The 19,519-nt window shown below is 46.5% G+C and overlaps 1 protein-coding gene across 2 annotated transcripts in view; it reads right to left on the bottom strand.

Annotated features, from left to right (window-relative positions):
• The window catches only part of SEMA6C (semaphorin 6C), a 107,781-nt gene that overhangs the window by 35,978 nt on the left and 52,284 nt on the right, over nt 1-19,519 (bottom strand). For both annotated transcript variants that reach the window (XM_060269548.1, XM_060269549.1), the window contains exons 2-13: nt 10,930-11,108; nt 10,510-10,624; nt 10,220-10,277; nt 9,725-9,781; nt 9,234-9,335; nt 8,322-8,412; nt 6,896-7,018; nt 6,353-6,441; nt 5,311-5,528; nt 3,894-4,025; nt 2,250-2,405; nt 1,530-1,703 (exon numbers count right to left, since the gene is read on the bottom strand). In XM_060269548.1, the coding sequence (XP_060125531.1) occupies nt 1,530-1,703; nt 2,250-2,405; nt 3,894-4,025; nt 5,311-5,528; nt 6,353-6,441; nt 6,896-7,018; nt 8,322-8,412; nt 9,234-9,335; nt 9,725-9,781; nt 10,220-10,277; nt 10,510-10,624; nt 10,930-11,029 (1,415 nt within the window). In that variant the 5' untranslated portion in view covers nt 11,030-11,108. The remainder of the gene's footprint in view (nt 1-1,529; nt 1,704-2,249; nt 2,406-3,893; nt 4,026-5,310; nt 5,529-6,352; nt 6,442-6,895; nt 7,019-8,321; nt 8,413-9,233; nt 9,336-9,724; nt 9,782-10,219; nt 10,278-10,509; nt 10,625-10,929; nt 11,109-19,519) is intronic.

Below are 19,519 nucleotides of genomic sequence, written 5' to 3'. Positions count from 1 at the left end.
TTCTTCTTTTTTAAGAGAAAGACTTGAAAGCCATGCAATGAAAGCTACCATTTGCTGGGACGTGTGCAGGTTATTATTTCCCCCTCCCCAGATGTCTTGGTCGAACAGGTCCGGCTGGCTTCTGAGAAGCACGACAAAAACCTGCTGGACCTGATGTAGTAGGATAAGAACACTTGGAGGTGGACGGATGCTGTCCCCTTTCAGTCGCTCTCACATTTCTCATGGTTTCCTAGTTTTTAAGTTCAGTTTGCCACAATTTTTTCTTCCGAAAGTCCTCACAAAAACATCAGTGATTTAGTTAGTGCATGGTGCAACAGACACTTTTTTTTTGCAATCAGTTCCGCCCCCCCCCATGTAATGTGTGGTTTTTCTTTGTTATTTCCACTGACCAATGCATTTTAATGCATCCTCTTCCCCAAGCTGAGCAGTTTTGTACACTTCTCCCCACCCAAAAGATGGCGAAACTATTGCAAAATTCGGAGAAGCGTGGATTTCAAAGGATAGCTGTGCCACAGTTCACATATTGCTGTGAATTAGGCAAATGCACATTAATATACCAAGCAAATAGAAATGTGCATTCAATCCACATTATGTTTCGCACTGAAATGTGCATTCAATTCCACATTACATTTTGCATTCAAATGTGCATTCAATTCCACATTAAGTTTTGCACTGAAATGTGCATTCAGTTCCACATTACGTCTTGCATTCAAATGTGCATTCAATTCCACATTAAGTTTTGCATTTCTCTATTGAAATGGGCATTAAAATTCACATTAAGATCGGCACTTCACACTGAGATTTGCATTAGATTTTGCGTTAAGATTTGCATTTTGCCTTCAAATATGCATCAAATTTTGCATTAGAATGCAGACCAAACCAAATTCTCCCCCATCCCAACTGTCAACACTCTGGAAGGAAGCAATGGCTGAGCTCCAATCCTGCAAGCAGAAGGCCTCGGGTTCAGTCCCATATACAGTGGTACCTCAAGTCAGGGCCAGCCCTAAGGCAAGGCTGGGTGGTGCAAGGTGCCAGGGCGCCGGGCCACGCCTGCCACGCTGAAGCAGTGCCGTGCCCCGAGCCTCCTCCTGCTGTGGCCACTGAGGCATGGGAGCCAGGGAAGAGGCAGAGGCTGGATGCTGCAGCCGAAGCCTTCACCTCTTCCCCTCCAGCTGCTGCCTGCCTCCTCCAGCCCTGCAAAACTTCCTGCAGCAGTGGAAAAGGTCAGCAACTCTGGGGAATGGCGTGGGGGGGGCGCGCGCCGGAGGGATCTTTGAACCACAGCGCTGGATAGGCTTAAGACGGCCCTGCCTCGAGTCGAGAACTTTGCCCCAGGATGAGAACGGAAGTCGTGTGCCAGCGGCGCCGCGGCAGCAAGAGGCCCCATTAGCGAAAGCACGCCTCTAGTTAAGAACAGTTTCAGGTTAAGAACGGACCTCCAGAACGAATTAAGTTCGTAACTAGAGGTATCTCCGAATTAAAGGATCCAAATAAAAGACTGTGCATGGAAACAGAGGGTCAGGACTCACAGCGACGGGTTGTAGACAGACATCTCCTCCAGCAGCAAAGTCTCGACCGTGGAATTCTCGGTGGTGGTGGAGAGGACCTTCAGGACTGTGCCATCTTCTGAGCCCAGGAAGAGGACTGTGTGATTTTGAAAGGGGCCAGCCATTGTGTCCACGGCCAGACGGGTCAGCTTGTACCTGGGAGGGGAATGGCAGGGAGGAGAGGAAAAATGGAAGGAGCCGGGAGAAAAGGCCACACTTTGTAGATTTTGCAAGGTTTTGCAAGGCTTGTTTTAAAGAACTTGCAAAAGGGACAAGGCTTTCAAAAGCTAGCAGTTCAGGTTGTACGATGCTTCGTTTAAAAGGAGGTTTCGCATGAGACTTTACCCCCTAGCTAGCAGCTCAGGTTCTGCAAGGCTTATTTTAAAGGAGCTTGTTCACAAGGGGAGATTTTTCCCTAGCTAGCAGCTCAGGTTCTGCAAGGCTTATTTTCAGGTGAACCTCTTCCCTTCAGCTAACAGCTCAGGTTCTGCGTGGGTTCTCTTCCAAGAAAAGGAAAGCTCAGGTCTTGCAAAGCTTCCCTTGAAATGGCTACTATCGTCGAGAGGAAAGCCAACCTCAGTGGAAACAGAGCTAACTCAAGAGAAAGGAATTCAAAAGTATCCCAGGAGCAGAGGGGGAAATTCAGCAGACCTGCACATGAGCTCCCAAACTTGGCTCTATCCACGACTGGCAAAAAGTTACCTGCTGGTGGTCTTCGTAAACCAGGGCTGCTCCGTGACCGAGGGCACAGCTTCATCAAGGAGAGGGAAGGACTTGATGAACCCAAGCATCTCGTCCGGGAAGCTGTTGGAGGTTTTGAAGCTCGACGCTTTTCCGATACCAGCACAGCAGCCCGGTCTGGAAGGCATTGGGGGATTAGGAGCCAGGACAGGGTGGGCGTGGTAGGAAAAAACCAAATCAACAGAAGAACCACACACATACCCAACCTCCAAGCCCCACTCCTGCTTCTGCACACGGCAGATTTCTACACACTCTGCCTACATGTTTGGAAACTGAGGACTAGAAACTTGCTTTTTTAAAAAATAAATAAATTGCAATGTGTGTGCAGGCCTGTGTGCACGTTTATGTGTGTGAGAGTGTCAACAATTATTTGAAATTTTGAGAGACAGGTTGATGGTGCATTTTCAGCTCTGGGCATGGCTGATTTCTTTAAACTCTCTGCCTTCCAAACATTTATTTACTGTACTTGAACCATGCAGCTTAAAAAAAAACTAACAAAAAAACCCTGATCTTTGGGGGAGTATATATATATATATATAGAGAGAGAGAGAGAGAGAGGGAGGGAGAGAGTCTCCTAGTAATGAAGCTCTGTAAACCAGAAAGTGAACAGCACACAGCACTGCTTACAATTATTTAAAAGAGTGGGAGAGGAGGTTAGCGACGGCTGAGGATGCAGTTTCAAAAACAGCTGCCATCTGCTCCTCAAATTCAATTTGAATCCTTTTTTTAAAAAAAATGGCCACGTGTATCAGCTACCTCTGCATTGCATGACAATCTGCACTACTTTGCCCCCTTAAAATTAAGGTCTGCTGCGTCCAGGTGACCAAAACGCTGCACGCTCTGCCTGAATGATGTGAAGAATTGCTACTGCTTCTTCTGCAACTCTGAACAGCTGAGGACGTCAGGAGAGCTTGCTGGATCAGGCCCCTTTGAGGCCAGTATCCTGTTCTCACAGTCGCCAAGCAGATGCCTTTGTAAGGGGGGGGGGATCTGCAATCAGGATTCGAACACAAGAGCGCTCTCCCCTCCTGCGGTTTCCAGCCACTGGTATTATTTAGAAGCAATTGCTACCTCTGACTGTGGAGTCAGACCATAGCCAGGGAGGCTAGTAGCTGTCGGTAGCCCTCTCCTCCTCCCTGAATTTGTCCAATCCTCTTTTCAAGCCGTGTCCAAGTTGGCTGCCCTCACTGCCTGCCTCCTGCAGGAGCGAGTCCCACAACTCGCTCGTGCAGTTGATTTCTACAAGGGCACCCCCAGCCCCTAGAAAACCTTATTTGCACCCTGCTTTACGCTTCTCAAATTTCAGCAGGCATTCAAGCCTCTTTCCCCCCCAAACGACACGGCCAGGAGCTAGATGTTAGGGGCTAGAAACCTGATCTGTTATTTTTAAAGATGAAAGCAGGGCTTCTTGGAAAGAAGGAAAGGCAGAAAGAAGAAGTGAAAAGGGGGAGAGGCCACCCTCCTTTGGCTCTTACCCTGCTCACAGCTGGCATGTGGCCTGACAGAGATTACCCCCTGTGGAAATGCCACCCCGACAAGGAAAAAAAAGCTTCTCTGCCCCTGACCTGTCAGTTCCAGGGGTGTGCGGGCAGGGGACTTTCCTACCTGGGCTTCGGTACTTTCTCCTCTGGGATGGGGGTCCACGCCGCGTCCACGTTCCTCTGCTCCTTGAACTTGCCGTTGAAGACCCTCTCTACTTCATCCATGTAGAAGGCACAGACAGCTGAGCCCGTGATGCTAGATGCAGGGGAGAGCAAGAACAGGGCCACCAATGAGGACTAGCAACTTACGACAATCTTTTTGCCATTTATATTTTATTAAATTTCAAAAATTTCACATATGCACATAATAATGTTTTCTTTTGTTTTGTCGACTTCCCACCCCCGTTTTCCATGGTATTTTTTTTCTTTCTCCCCCTTGCTTCACCCTGTCTTCTCTCTATCATAAGCACAATACAATAATCTCTAACTCCTTCTGTAGCTCATAGTTCGAATCCTGCTTGTGAATTCATCATGCTGTAATATTTCTTTAAATATTCAAAAAAAGCTTTCCATTCTTCCCCAAAACAATCTTGATTAGGTTTTCTTATTTTGGCTGTCAACTTTGCCAATTCTGCATTGCTCATTACTTTAATGATCCATTCTTTTTTGGTGGGAATTTCTGCTTCTTTCCATAAAGAAAGGATCCTAGCTGCTGTCGTTGCATGCATAAACCATGCGCCGTCTTTAGGAGAAAGAGCTATAGCTCGGTAGCAGAGCAGCCATGCAGACAGTCACAAATTCAATCTCCAGGAGAGACTTGGGAATATCCCCTGGGGAGCTGCTGCCAGTCAGTGTGGACAATATTGAGCTAGATCAGGCATCCCCAAACTTCGGCCCTCCAGATGTTTTGGACTACAGTTCCCATCTTCCCTGACCACTGGTCCTGTTAGCTAGGGATCATGGGAGTTGTAGGCCAAAACATCTGGAGGGCCGCAGTTTGGGGATGCCTGAGCTAGATGAACCAAAGGTGCATCTCCGTCTAAGCCAGCTTCTTATATCTCTCCGAAGCAAAGCAGCCTAATCTTGTCGTGTGTTACAGCCGGCAGGATGCAAACCTGCAGCTCAGGTCTTGCAAGGCCTTTCCAGAAAGACGGGATTCGTACAAGCTAGCGGCTCAGCAAAACTTCCTGACCACCTGTCACATTTGTATCCTTCCTTTCCACCAAACGGTGGCTAATAGCAAAGAAGCCTTGTAAAAACAATGATCAGATGAGGTTCTGAGAGGCTTATTTTAAGGCTCCTGGAAAAGGCGCAAGACTCATTCAGGTTCTGCAAGGCCCATTTTAACCGCCTGAGCTCAGCGCAAGCTTACAGCTCAGGCCCTTTAATTCCCTTTAATTGCCAAAAGGGAGAAGATCCCTTCGAGTCAAGCGCTCAGGCTGGGCAAAGCCCATTTTAAGGACCCAGACAAGTTTCACCAAAGCGAGCAGCTCAGATTCTCCAAAGTTTGGGGGGAGGTGAGGCTCTGCAGCAGCGGTTACCTGTTGGACTGGGTGGCAAAGACCGCGAAGATGGCCGCCCGCCCGTTCACCTGGGTCACGTCTGTGACAGCCTGAAGGACGTCGAAGTAGAAAAAGGAATCCCCAGGGACGGAGCAGTTGAGGCGAGCTTTGAGGAAGGAGGTCCAGTATTTCTCCAGCACTCGGGGGGAGCCACCCATGTCGTTCTTGCACACTCTGCCCACCCGGGAGAAGATAACCTGGAACCGGAGGTGGAGGGGAGAGAGATCAGGGCGGGTTGTTTCCCCAGGGGGACAAAATGCATCTCTGCTGGAATAGCTAAACAATGCTACCTTTGGATATTTAATAATGTTATCCATGGCTACTGCTCCTCATTAGGCTTCCTTAGTTCCTTGTGCTATCATATCACAATTAAATAGCGCCATCATAAATTTGCTTTGTTTTTATATTGTCATGATCCACCTTGTAATAAAGACCCCCTCCCCCTTAAATTTAATGGTTTATACATTTAATAAGCTAGCACGCCAATGCTCCCAGTTACAGGAACAGGCTATTTCTCAGAACCAAATCTCTTAAAAATGAAGCTAAGGTTCCAGACCTCATGGTCAGGATAAGAAGAATCCACAGAATTATAGAGTTGGAAGGGACACAAAGGGTCATCTAGTCCAACCCCCTGCCATGCAGGGGATTTTTATAAATTGATTTACATACTTTTATTGATTTATTGCTTTTATATCCCACCCTTTTCCCTTCAAGGAGTTCAAGGTGATGTACATAGCTCTCTGCCTCCCCATTTCATCCCCACAACCTCCCTGCAAGATCGCCCTGCCCCAAGGTCAGCCAGGGAGTGTCATGTCTGAGTGGGGATATGAACCCGGGTCTCTCTCCCAGGTTTGACACTCTGACCACCAAAATAGTCTTACAGCAAATTCCCCCAGAGAGAAGAAGCCATGGCAGTTAAAAGCCAGCCGAGGGCGGGGCCCACGCATGTGGCCCTGTCGAACGAGCACCACTCAAAACCCCAGAAATCTCATGCGCGCTTGCCGCCATCTTGGATGCTCACCCGTCCCAGCGTGGTGTATTCCATGGAGATCTCCCGGAAGAAGAAATAGACGTAATTCCCGTACTCGAGAGCATGCAGGAAATGTGGTTCTGGAAGGGTAGAAGTTGCTTTTTAAAACGTGGGCGCTTGGCGATTTCTCAGCAACGCCAGGCCATCCCGCCCAACCCTATTTCGTTGAGCAAGGGAAGGGAGCAGAAACTGAGTAGTTACCCCCATTCTTCCCTCAGGAGACGGGAGACTTCATTCATTTCCCCCTCCACTACACCATGTCCCCGCATATGCGCTTGGGGCGCATGTTCCCCTCGCAGAGGCATTTCCGCCAGAGAACCGCACTGCAAAATTCAAATTTTTGCCTTCCCATTTGCAGATTGCTTCGGAAAGCGTAAACTCGGTCGGTTCCCTTTCCGTTTGCGAACCGAATCGAGCTGTTCTCGCTCCCCCTTTCACGGTCTCCGGAACATGGGCGAAAAAAGAGGGCTCTCTAATTGCATCTGTTGGTCACACTCCACCGTCAACAGTTCCCGCTGCCCCCCCCACTCTTACCTCGCAGCCACTTGGAGTCATATTTGACAGTCCTCAACACTGGACTCCTCTCGCCCAGACTTCGGTAGATGACAGTGTCGCTGGCTTGGAAGTCTGCCACGGTGGCAGAATAGAGATTCCCTTCTGTGAAGGAGAGGAAAGGGGGGGGAGACACCCCAGAAATTCCCATGAGGTTGCATTCAATCGTGCCAAAACCATTTGCCACCTTGTGCTGCATGAACGCCATGTCGATGTAATGTTCTTTTTCGGGGTGGGGAGGAGCCTTTTATTCTAGTGAGGACTAGAATCTTGCTTTTAGGGAATCTTTTTGGCCTGCTGGGCCAGGTATTTTATCTCCGCCACCCACCACCACAGACCAACTTTGACAGGTAAGTGGGACCACCGCCCCATCTGTCATCTGCCTTCGGAACGATGCCAGGTGATTGACACCTGTCAAAGCACAAAAGCGGTCGCTAAAAATGGAAAAATTTCCCCCTCTGCAGAAAAACCTACATTGGCTCCCAGTATGTTTCTGAGAACAATTCGTAGTATTGGTGCTGACCTTGAAAGCCCTAAATGGCCTCGGCCCAGTATACATGAAGGAGCGTCTCCACCCCAATTATTCTGCCCAGACACTGAGGTCCAGCACCAAGGGCCTTCTGGCGGTTCCCTCACTGCGAGAAGTGAGGTTACAGGGAACCAGGCAGAGGGCCTTCTCGGTAGTGGCGCCTGCCCTGTGGAATGGCCTCCCATCAGATGTCAAAGAGAAAAACATCTACCAGACTTTTAGAAGACATCTGAAGGCAGCCCTGTTTAGGGAAGCATTTAATGTTTAACAGACCATTGTAATTTAATACTTCCCTTGGAAGCCGCCCAGAGTGGCTGGGTATAAATAATAAATTATTATTATTATTATTATTATTATTATTATTATTATTATTATTATTATTATTAAGCTTGTATTCACATGGAGCATCTTTCGCCTTCTATAGAAATTTGCAGAGATCTTTGCACAATGCTTCCCCAAGCCCCCTCACCAGCCGGATATGGAAGTCCGGTGGGTCAAATTTAGCCGGGGGGCTGGAGGTTCCCCACCTGATTTAGGGGAACAATCATAACTCACTCAGCATCTTCCAGGTAAGGCTAGGATCCCAAGGATGAACTCTTAAATATCCCATGCCACCTTTTTCTCCAAGGAGCTCAGAGTGGCGTACGTGGTTATTCCTCTGTTCTTTTCACCCTCACAACAACCTTGCGATGTAGGTCACCACATTAAGCTTCATGAGATTTGAACCCTGGTCTCTCCTGCATCCTTGTCATACACTCTCACCACGTCACCACACTGGCTCTAAACTGGAGGCGCATTGTTGGAGTCGAGCAATGGTCCAGGTACACACACACAAAAACACACACCCTGAAACACACCATACAATTTTCAAAGACGGACCTGCGAAAAGCGCCACGTTGTTCTGCTTTGCGTCAAAGGGACACCGCGCCTGTCCGTTCAGCTCCTCGCCTTCCTGCTCCAAGTTGCTGATCTGGGTGCCGCGGAAATTGGGGTGAGTTTAGTCAAAGGCCAACGCCATGAGCCCCAAACCCAAGAAAGATCCCCCCCACGCTCGGTTCCACGGTGCCACAAGGTCCCAGAATGCCTCGCGTCGCTGCCAAGTCCCCGCTCGATTTGCAACAGGAAGGTGTCTCCCTTTGCGGGTGGGGAATCTTCCTCGGCTCAAGAGCCGCAATGACTGCTGAGGGCCGCATGCCAGGGGTAGGTGGGGCCAGAAGCAAAGGGGGCGGAGCAACACATGCAAATTTCGCACGTGCAAATTTGGCTGTCATTTCAAATGCGTTTGCAAATTTCACCAGCGCAAAATTCAGAAAGGCAAAGCTCACTTTTGTACGGCAGGTAGGGTTTCAATATTGTCTTAAACCTATTAGTCGTTGCCGCTTTTAGTAATCTTATGCGTCAGTTGCCTTGAGGTGGTTTGTTAAGAAGGCAATTAATAAGCCAATGAAGGCAAAATAAAATAAAATAATTAAAATGAAAAACAAAACAAAAATAATTGGATTTAATTTAATTTAAAAACAAAACAATAAAATAAAGAGAGGCTACCGTACTTTTGTCACACTCTCACATCCCCTTCTCCATCCAGAAAAGCAAGAGGCATTATCAGATATTATCCAGCTGGTCAAAAAACACTCTGGGAGGGTGTGACTCAAGGCCAGTGGAGGGGCGTGGCTTGGGGACAGGGGGCGTGACGAGGGAGAGTTCTGTGGAGCAGAGACAGGTGGCTGCATTTGGCCCATGGGGTTACAGTTCCCGACCGATCCATCAACTGGTCCCAAACAAGCTTCCTACCTTGTAGGTCCGGCACATGGGGTTGAAAGCGTTTGTCCCACACGCCAAGAGGGTTTCTTCGTTCTTTTGAACCAATACTTTGATGTAGTTGTAACATTCATTCTGGAATCGGGGCAGAGTGAAAAAGGTCAAGGACTTACCCCAGAGTTGGGGGAACACTTAGAATAATTTTTATTTTTACATTGTGATTTTATGTTGTAACTGCCCTGAGACCTGTGGGTATATTTAATAAATAAGTAAATAAAATAATAGAATAATAGAACCATAGAGTGGGAAGGGGCCACAAGGGTCATCTAGTACTCCAACCCTCTTCAATGCAGATTTCTTTCGCTCCATGTGGGGCTCGAACCCACGGCTGGAGATCAAGAGTCTCATGCTCTACCAACTGAGCTACCCCACCTCACACAGGCAAATGCCACTGCCAGTCCCGAGGATAATCAGGATGCAGAAACCAATACAGATCCTAGAACCGAGATCCTCGCAGTTCTTACCCGGAGCTTTCCTCTCATCGCACAATTTTCCATGTCTTGTGTCTTCCATGTGAGGTGCTGAGGGGGTAAGGTGGAGGAAAGAGAAACCAGAACAGGGCAATGGTTAGAGGGTGGTGAAATAGTGTTCTAGGTCAGTGTTTCCCAACCAGTGTGCCTCCAGATGTTTTGGGACTACAACTCCCATCATCCCTAGCTAGCAAGACCAGTGGTCAGGAATGATGGGAGTTGTAGTCCCAAAACATCTGGAGGCACACTGGTTGGGAAACACTGTTCTAGGTGATTCATGATCTAGAATAAGCAAGGGACTGGTTTTAAACATTGCAGACATTTAGCAGAATTCTTTTTAGGTAGTATGCTCTTCTCAGTGAAAGAGCAGTACTAGGCAACACACAAAAGATCCCACTGTGAAGGTGTTCTAGGTTCCTCATAGCAACGATGGCAGGTTTTAGGTAGCACAACCAGGCCTTAAGCCATTGGGTTAAAAAAAAACCTCACCCTCTTTGGAGAGAAGTCATCCTTGGTCCGTCGGAGATCGAAGGCATAGACGTGGTCTCTGATGGCCGGCAGGGTGGTGGGGAGAGAGAAAAGAGAAATAGATAAATAACGCGGTAGGTCCTCCACCTTGGAATCTCTGTATCCTGACTTTATTACGCCTTCTGCTGGTCCATGGCTGGTTCTCAGCATCGAAGGGCCAGATCCCAGCTCAGACCAGAACCCGGGACCCCAAATGTAGGAAACGCAAACAAAATGGCCGCCAGCACCACCTTCCCTGCCCCGTCACTTACCGCGCAGCAATGAAAAGGGTTTGGTTGAGTCTCAGCATACTCTGGAAATCCAGGCCTAGCTGGGCAGTGTCATTGTCCCCTGTGAGGCCACGGAAAACAGGATACTGGGATGTTCCTGGTGGGTGGGGAGGAGGAGACAATGCCTTATTAGAAAAAAATGCGTCCTTCTACAGAAAAAGCATCTTCGGGGCCAGTTCTTCCCCCTGCCCTCCATTCTTTCCAGTCAAGGGAGATGGGGAAAGCAACACCTGTTGAATACCTGTCCGCTTGAGGAAAGAGTGCTTCCTTGCTTAGGAGACGCACCTTCAAACAGAGCCGATTGTTTCCAGTCAAGGGAGGATGGGGGAAGCAACACCTGTTGAATACCTGCCTGCCCTGGTTTCATTGTGCAAACAGCTTGAAACCGGGCTGCACACTCACCTGCCCTGCCGACAGTGCTGAGCGGAGTCAAATCCTTGGGGAAGGAAGTCGCAGACGCCAGGAAGAATAAAAGGGCAGGCTGGAGGAAGGGAAGGATCATTCTCAGAACTTTCCCGGGAGGAGAGGAGAAGCGAGGGAGGCGGGTCCTAGGAGCGAAACATGCTTCCCTTCAGCAGGCCCTGGAAGACAGCAGGAAAGAGCAGGGTTGGGGTCTGAATGCTTCACACCCACACATCCAGCGCAGGTTCTCTCCCCCTTTTTCAGGGATAGTTCCAAAATCTGTTTTCATTTAAAAAAAATATTTTTCCCCTTCCCATTTATTTTGGAGGAAAGAGTTATCTATACTTAAAAATAGAAACCATTCCAACCTCCCACCCCAAATTTCACGAATGGTTCCCACACCAAATTCAACAGAGATTCTCCCTCCTTCTTTTGTAGCTTTAAAATCTGTTTTTCTTTTTTAAAAAAGCTATTCTTTCCCTATTTTGGAGGAATGACTCCTATTTGCATTTTAAAAAACAGCTGCAGGGGGGGGGGGTCTTCAGCCCAAATGGGCCCCGGACCAAATTCTTTTTTCTAAAGTTTTGGTGCATTTTTTAAAACTAAAAAAAAGTTGCTAACAACTCTTAGCAGAGACCCTTAGAAAACTACAGTTCCCAGGATTATTGGAATAGGCCACAACTGGGATGATATTGCTTTGAACATAACAGAACCTTACATAAGTGTGTATATCAGGCAAAAATTCAGGCAGACGTGCATATTAGGAGAGATTTGTTGATATATTTTCTTGAGGATTTTTTTTAAAAAAAACTTTCCCAAAGTGATGTATGATTGCTAATAGGAGGAAGAACAGCCCAAATATCAGAAATTAGATGGGAACGATTGCATAAAATAACCTCAGACATTGATACAGTGGTACCTTGGTTCTCAAACTTAATCTGTTCCAGAAGTCCGTTCCAAAACTAAAGCGTTCCAAAACCAAGGCGCGCTTTCCCATAGAAAGTAATGCAAAATGGATTAATCCGTTCCAGACTTTTAAAAACAACCCCTAAAACAGCAACTTAACATGAATTTTACTAATGAGACCGTTGATCCATAAAATGAAAGCAATAAACAATGTACTGCAGTCACACAATCAATCAATCAATCAATCAGTAGCTGAACTGGGTTCCACACATCCATAAAAACAAACAAACAAAATGAGCCGCAAAACCCCCAAAACAGGCAGACCTCAGTGCAACACTCAAAACGGAAGTGTAACACTCAAAACAGAGCATGTTTGGCTTCCGAAAAAAGCTCGCAAACCGGAACACTTACTTCCGGGTTTGCAGTGTTTGGGTTCCAAGTTGTTTGAGTACCAAGGTACCACTGTATATCGGCCCCATTCCTCTCCAATTGCAGTCAAGCTGTGGGAAGGGCTAGGTAAATGAACTCTGTGCATGCTCAGATGCAACTGACACACTTCAGGTGCTAGCTGGAGCAGAGCTGAAAAACTGAAACAGCTTTTGGGGGGCAGGGAGGGTGAACCCACAGATTCCGGGGGGGGGGCAACTGCGGCAGCAATCGAGCCCCCTAAAACTTTCATGCTGACCCTGAAAAGAAAGGTGTTTTGCTAAGAGAGCCTCAACGCTCACAGAACCAAACGCTATAAATATCTAAGGCGTCCCCCCCCCCCCCCGATTCATTTAGTGAATTAACAGTGTGTACAATTTGTCTATTTCTAAATGCACGGCCACAAATCAGCGAAGGACAGCTGGTGTCCCGGATCGGGTTGCAATGGAAATCCCCTTCCACAGATCGGATGGAAACATGTTTCCCCCACCCCACCCCCCAAAAAAACTTTTGGGGAAACGGGGACATCATCCCAGAGCCCTGGAGGTCAGATTGTGTGGGGCAGGCTGGAATCCGGCAAGGATCAATTAAGGCTCGGGGGGGTCTCACTCTTTTAAGTTCCTTCCATTATTTTTTTAAAATGCATTATATGTATATAAATAGTCATTTCCTTAAACAAACAAGGCAATTACGAATCAGCACCACCAACACATAAGCAACAGGTATAAATTAGTATTCCCTATTGGTGTTTATTTATTTCATAAAATGCAAACACCGCTTGGTTGTAAAAAAATTAACAGACCTCAAAGCGGTTTACAAAGAGAATTAAACAATGAAACTATCCGTAGAAGCAACTTTTTAAAACATTCAAATCAGCAATGAACTGAAAAGAGATTCATGGAATCATTTGATTTGGAAGGGACCCCGAAAAGTAATCTAATCCAGCCCCTTGTAATGAAGGAATCTCAATAATAATAATAATAATAATAATAATAATAATAATAATAATAAATTATTTGTACCCCACCCATCTGGCTGGGTTTCCCCAGCCACTCTGAGCGGCTTCCAGCAGAAATATTAAAATACAATAATTTATTAAACATTAAAAGCTTCCCTAAACAGGGCTGCCTTCAGATGTCCTCTAAAAGTCTGGTAGTTGTTTTTCTCTTTGACATCTGCTGGGAGGGCGTTCCACAGGGCGGGTGCCACCACCGTGAAGGCCCTCTGCCTGGTTCCCTGTAACTTGGCTTCTCGCAGAGAGGGAAGCGCCAGAAGGCCCTCGGCACTGGACCTCAGTGTCCGGGCAGAACGATGGAGGTGGAGACGCTCCTTCAGGTATACTGGACTGTATACTAAAACACATATCGACACACGTCATTAAAACACATCATTCTCCATGTCTAGGCAGGGGCTTTTCTGAACAAAAACATTTTAAGCAGGTGCCGAAAAGAGCACAGCAAAGGCGTCTGGCTGACGTCAACAGGCAAGGAGTTCCAAAGTCTAGGTGCCGCCACATTAAAATATCAATTTCTTACAAACGTGTGTGGAACAGGTATTATTTGGCCCCCTTAACAGTGCCTGTTCCACCGACTGAAGCCGTCAAGTGCATACTAGCTTGGTAAGGAAATTTCACAGGTAAACTGGTCCCAGGTTGTTGAGGGCGTTATAAACTAATAGCAACGCTTTGAATTTGGCCTGGTAGCAAACTGGCAACCGGCACAGATCTGTGAGTCCAGGTGTCACAAGAGCCGTCCCGGTTTCTGATTTGATCCTGGAATGTCCCCATTTTCCTTGGGACATTCCTATTTTCAGCAGATAAATATTAGAGGGTATGGAGTTATGTGACCCACGAACCAAGGAGATAAGGAACTGTACAACCTTTAGAAGACATCTGAAGGCAGCCCTATATAGGGGAGTTTTTTAATGTTTAATGTTTCATTATGTTTTTATATATGTTGGAGGGTATTTAGTAGTAGTAGTGGTAGTAGTAGTAATGATGATGATGATAATAATAATAATAATAATAATAATAATAATATGTTGGAGGATTATTGGAGGATTATTATTACTAAATACCCTCCAACATATATAAAACATAATAAAACATTAAACATTAAAAACAACAACTTGGGTTTAATGTCAAAAAAAATTCTTGGGTTCCATGATCACTGCAGATGGTGACAGCAGTAACGAAATTAAAAGACGCCTGCTTCTTGGGAGAAAAGCAATGACAAACCTAGACAGCATCTTAAAAAGCAGAGACATCACCTTGCCGACAAAGGTCCATATAGTTAAAGCTATGGTTTTCCCAGTACTGTAGTGATGTATGGAAGTGAGAGTTGGACCATAAAGAAGGCTGATCGCCAAAGAATGGATGCTTTTGAATTATGGTGCTGGAGGAGACTCTTGAGCAGGCATCCCCAAACTGCGGCCCTCCAGATGTTTTGGCCTACAACTCCCATGATCCCTAGCTAACAGGACCAGTGGTCGGGGAAGATGGGAATTGTAGCCCAAAACACCTGGAGGGCCGAAGTTTGGGGATGCCTGCTCTTGAGAGTCCCATGGACTGCAAGAAGATCTAACCTCTCCATTCTGAAGGAAATCAGCCCTGAGTGCTCACTGGAAGGACAGATCCTGAAGCTGAGGCTCCAAGACTTTGGCCACCTCATGAGAAGAGAAGAATCCTTGGAAAAGACCCTGATGTTGGGAAAGATGGAGGGCACAAGGAGAAGGGGATGACAGAGAATGAGATGGTTGGAAAGTGTTCTCGAAGCTACTAGCATGAGTTTGACCAAAATGCGGGAGGCAGTGTGCTCTGGTCCATGGGGTCACGAAGAGTCAGACACGACTAAACGACTAAACAACAACTACAACAACAACTACAACACAACCATCAGTTTTTCAGAGTATAATTCCTCTCCCAAGTTATCGCTCATCTTTTTTGTAAAGACTACAATCCACAGGCCATCGGCAGAGAAAACAAACATCTTATTCTCCGCTGCTCTCAGTACTAAATAATTAGCAACTGTGGCATGGATGGAGCTCTTATTACATACTGTACAGGCCTTGCTCTAAATAATTAGCATTTATAGTATTTATGAAGCTCCCATTACTTGCAGCTCCTAGCTCTATAATAACAAATCAGCACATTTATCGTATTTATGGAGCGCTGTTTCTGTACAGCTCCTAGCACGGAGTAATAACAGGCACTTCTAGCATTTAAACTCTTATTGCTTTCCTCTCCAAGTGCTTAATAATTAGTTAGCTTTTATGAAGCAATGATTATTATAGCAATTACAGGCTGCTCGATAGCCTGCGCCTCTCCCAGAGGTTTGCAGACCATAAGATAATTATTTTTTTTAAAAAAAAGATCGAAGTGGAAATCAACAAATCAAAGTAACGGAATTGTGTAAAATCCGCAATAAAACCAGCAGCGATGACTATAAAAATCAAATCACATCTCCCAGGTGGGGATTTCACTTTCTGGACAAACCTATAATGAAACGAAGGAAAGGCATCAGCTAAATATTCAGTTCACTGGGTTCGATACCAGCTGAGCAAGCCGCTCAAAATTATCTAGGATTTATTACAGCAGAGGCGGCAATTCACAGGATCAGACACTACATAGAACTCCTGGTGCCACTAAAAATGGGTTTTCCACTAAAAATGTCAAAAATTAGGGGGCGTCTTATACACGGATAGTGTATTTAGGATTTTCTTAAATCTGAGTCCCCAAAAATCCAGGGGAAAATACGGTAGTTCAGAATTTTAACAAGAGTTGTCTCCTACGGCTTCTCTCTCTCTCTCTCTCTCTCTGATTCTTTCTACTTTCCAGCACCGCTTAACCAGCACCCCCTCCCTCCCCACATGCCCCTGTCTCTCTGGATCCCCAAAGTCACAGAAGGATCGGCCACCAGCAGTTTGGTGACGTGAGAGGAGCCTCTTCTGGGAACTGTCTGTCTCCTTCCTCGACGTCTACCTGGCGCAGTTTTGCATCCTTGGGGAGCACAGCAGTCTCTCTGTGTGTCTGCATGCGCCAGAGGCCCAGATGTTCCTCCAATTACTGCGGGGAGAGAGTTGCACAGAGAGAAAACGGGATGCGTGCCTTAACGGCAGGATGGGACAACAAGATTCAATCCTGCTTCTCTGCAATACGGGGAGGTATTGTCGAAACGGCGCCTAGAATAGCCCTTTAAAAAAATATAAAAGGGGGGGGTCATAATAAGAGTAAAAAGTTGAAACTGTAATAAATACTGACTAATAATAATAAAAAAATAAATTATATATTGCTCTTTATCAAAAGATCTCAAGGCGGTGTACAACATTAGAAACATATTGCGAAGCATCAATGATAAAAACATAATAAAAACATAGTGAAAAGCATGCTGACAGGCAGCCTAGTTGCAGTGAAAACTACCTCTTGGAAATGGAGCCTCCTAACTCAAAAGCAGTCTATCTCCATTTTGAATCCTAACCAAGCCTGAGCATTGTGGCTACTGCCACATCGTATGGAAGCCAATCCTAAAATGTTAGACACGGTGTGAAGTGGAAAACAGAGGGCGAGAACGTGGTTAAGTCAACTTGAGTTTACACCCATTAGATAATGTCTTGCGGGGGGTTGGACTAGATGACCCCTGGGTCCCTTCCAGTAATTCTATGACTAGAGGCGGGCGCCCTTCAGGCATGTTTGATCCACAGTCCAGTTTCAAGTGGGTGACAATTAGACAGAGAGAGAAAAGGAGTTAGCTCCGCCCACTTCCCAATCTGGCCACACCCACTTCAGACACTTTCTCCTTCTGCTGTTTGTATGTGACCCCCCCACAGATTTCACTATAATCATTCTACTGAGTGCTGGCCTCTAAGTCAACACTGTACCCCCACAAATCAGAGAAATAACCAGAAGCCATTTTATATGACTTTACTCCAGTTCCCAATACAGTGGTACTTCTGGATATTTACCTGATCCGTTCCGGCGTGCCGTTCGCACCCTGAAAAGTACGCATCCAGAGCGGTGCTTTTGAGCGTGCGCGAAGCACCAATAGAACGCTTCTGCGCACGTGCAAAGCGTACAGAATGCTCCTGCGCATGCGCGCACAGCGAACCCCAGAAGTAAACACTTCCGGGTCCGCCATGTTCTTAAGTTGAAAATACGCAACCCGCAGCTACGCAACCCAAGGTATGTCTGTACAGTGAAGGCTTGATATCAACCGGCAGGGAGTTCCAAAGAGCAGGAACTGCCATAGCTCAGTAGTAGAGCATCTGTGTTCCATGGAACAGGCCCCAGATTCAACCCCCAGCGTCACCAGGAAGGGCAGGGGGCGTCCTCTGTCTGAACCCCGATAGCTGCTGCCAGTCAGTGCAGGGAACACTGAGCCAATGGACCAACAGTTCGACTCGGCAGAAGTCCTGTTTCTAACATTAGGAAGGCCCTCCTGGTGGTCTGTGCTGCTCAGCAGACCGCCTAGAGGAGGCGTCAGCAAACTTTTTCAGCAGGAGGCCGGTCCACTGTCCCTCAGACCTGGGGGACGACGACTATTTTTGGGGGGGGGGTTGAATGAATTCCTATGCCCCACAAATAACCCAGAGATGCATTTTAAGTAAAAGGACACATTCTACTCATGTAAAAACATGCTGATTCCCAAACCGTCCGCAGGCCGGTTTTAGAAGGCGATTGGGCTGGATCCGGCCTCCAGGCCTTAAGTTGCCCACCCATGGCCTAGAGCCCTAGACGCTTGTAAGCAAAAGGCTGGTGGCTGCCTGATTGGTGGATTTCCTACACCGGTGAGGGGTTGGACTAGATGCCCTTGGGGGAGCCCTTGGGGAATTTGCATACCTCGGAAGGTTGACATGGAATAAGATCCACAAATGGAACGAGAGGAGAAGGAACCCGAAGTGGATTTCCAATGCCCTGGCAATGGGGCAGCCCGCCCAGATCGAGGGGCAAAGCGCCAACCTTTATAAATAGCCCGTGGGTGGTGCACGTTTTAGCCATGCATGGCAATGAAAACAGCCGTGTGATATTTATGGAGACAGAATCCCCTAGCCAGGGAGAGGGAGAAGAGATGGAGAGCGTGTGTGGGGAGGAAAATTCACAGGGTCGCCTTTGGAACGAAGAGGTGAACCAACAGGAGTTTCGCACAAAACGGAGAAACACTTGGCTTTTAATTTTTTAAAAAATGTCAAGTTCATAGTCCTCATGGCAGGAGAAAACAAGTTGCTTTTATGAACAATAGCAATAATTGATTATTATTTATTATTTATACCCCACCTAGAGATTGGAAGGCCTGGAAAAAAAACTGGAGAAATTTGGGGGGAGGACTAGTCCCCCCCCCCGTTTTCCCCCCGAAGCTGTTTTTCCCAGAAAAATGGGGGGGGGGGAATAGTTTGATATAGTTTGAATATTCCATACACCTTTCCCCTCCAATTTTTCCTGGAAAAAATGACTTTGGAGCTCTGTACCAACTGACACCAGGCAGGTCCTCTCACTGTACTCTTTCCGGAAACAGCTCAAAACATTTTTGTTAGGGCCAGCCCATCTGAACACGTAGAAGCTGCACGTGATTTAACCACTTTTAACCACTGTCGACTTTAATCATCTTTTGAATACTCTTAAATACCTTGCTTTTAACCGTGTTTTATCAATCATTTTAATGTTCTGTTGTATATTTCTGTAAACTGTTTAGAAGCTCTCTTACCATCATGCGGTTTATAATACTGTATATAATAACAAATTCAATTTAAAACACACACACTCCTTTTCCTTTCAAACAGAATTTGAACCTTTGTGCAACATACTATTCAGTAACTGGATGTTGGTTCCTTCTGGGCCTGGCATGCAAAAAAATTGCCTTACGCTTTGCCTCGGCTGTCCTCAAGTAGAGATGGGAAGGCCTGGGGAAAAGCCGGATTTTTTCCCCCCAGAAGTCCATGAGAAAAATGACGAAGAGGAAGAAGAAATGGAAAATGATAGCAGTACTGGCGGCTCTCAACAGAATATTAAGAACACAATAAAATATCAGACATTAAAAACTTCCTTGAACAGGGCTGCCTTCGGATGTCTTCTTAAAGTCTTATTTCCTTGACGGGAGGTGTGAACAAAATTGGTGTGATCTGAAACTGTTTTCGGACATGCATTTTGCACAAAATCGAGAAACCCTTAGCCGTTTTATTCTAGTCCTTTTATTCTAGTTCCTAGTCCTCATGTCGGAAGGGGGAAAAGGCTGGCTTTTACAGAGAAATAGTTTGGAGGCGAATTTGT

This window comes from Zootoca vivipara, chromosome 17 (genome assembly GCF_963506605.1).
Source record: "Zootoca vivipara chromosome 17, rZooViv1.1, whole genome shotgun sequence".
Classification (NCBI taxonomy): domain Eukaryota; kingdom Metazoa; phylum Chordata; class Lepidosauria; order Squamata; family Lacertidae; genus Zootoca; species Zootoca vivipara.
This window is presented reverse-complemented; position numbering and strand designations above follow the sequence as displayed.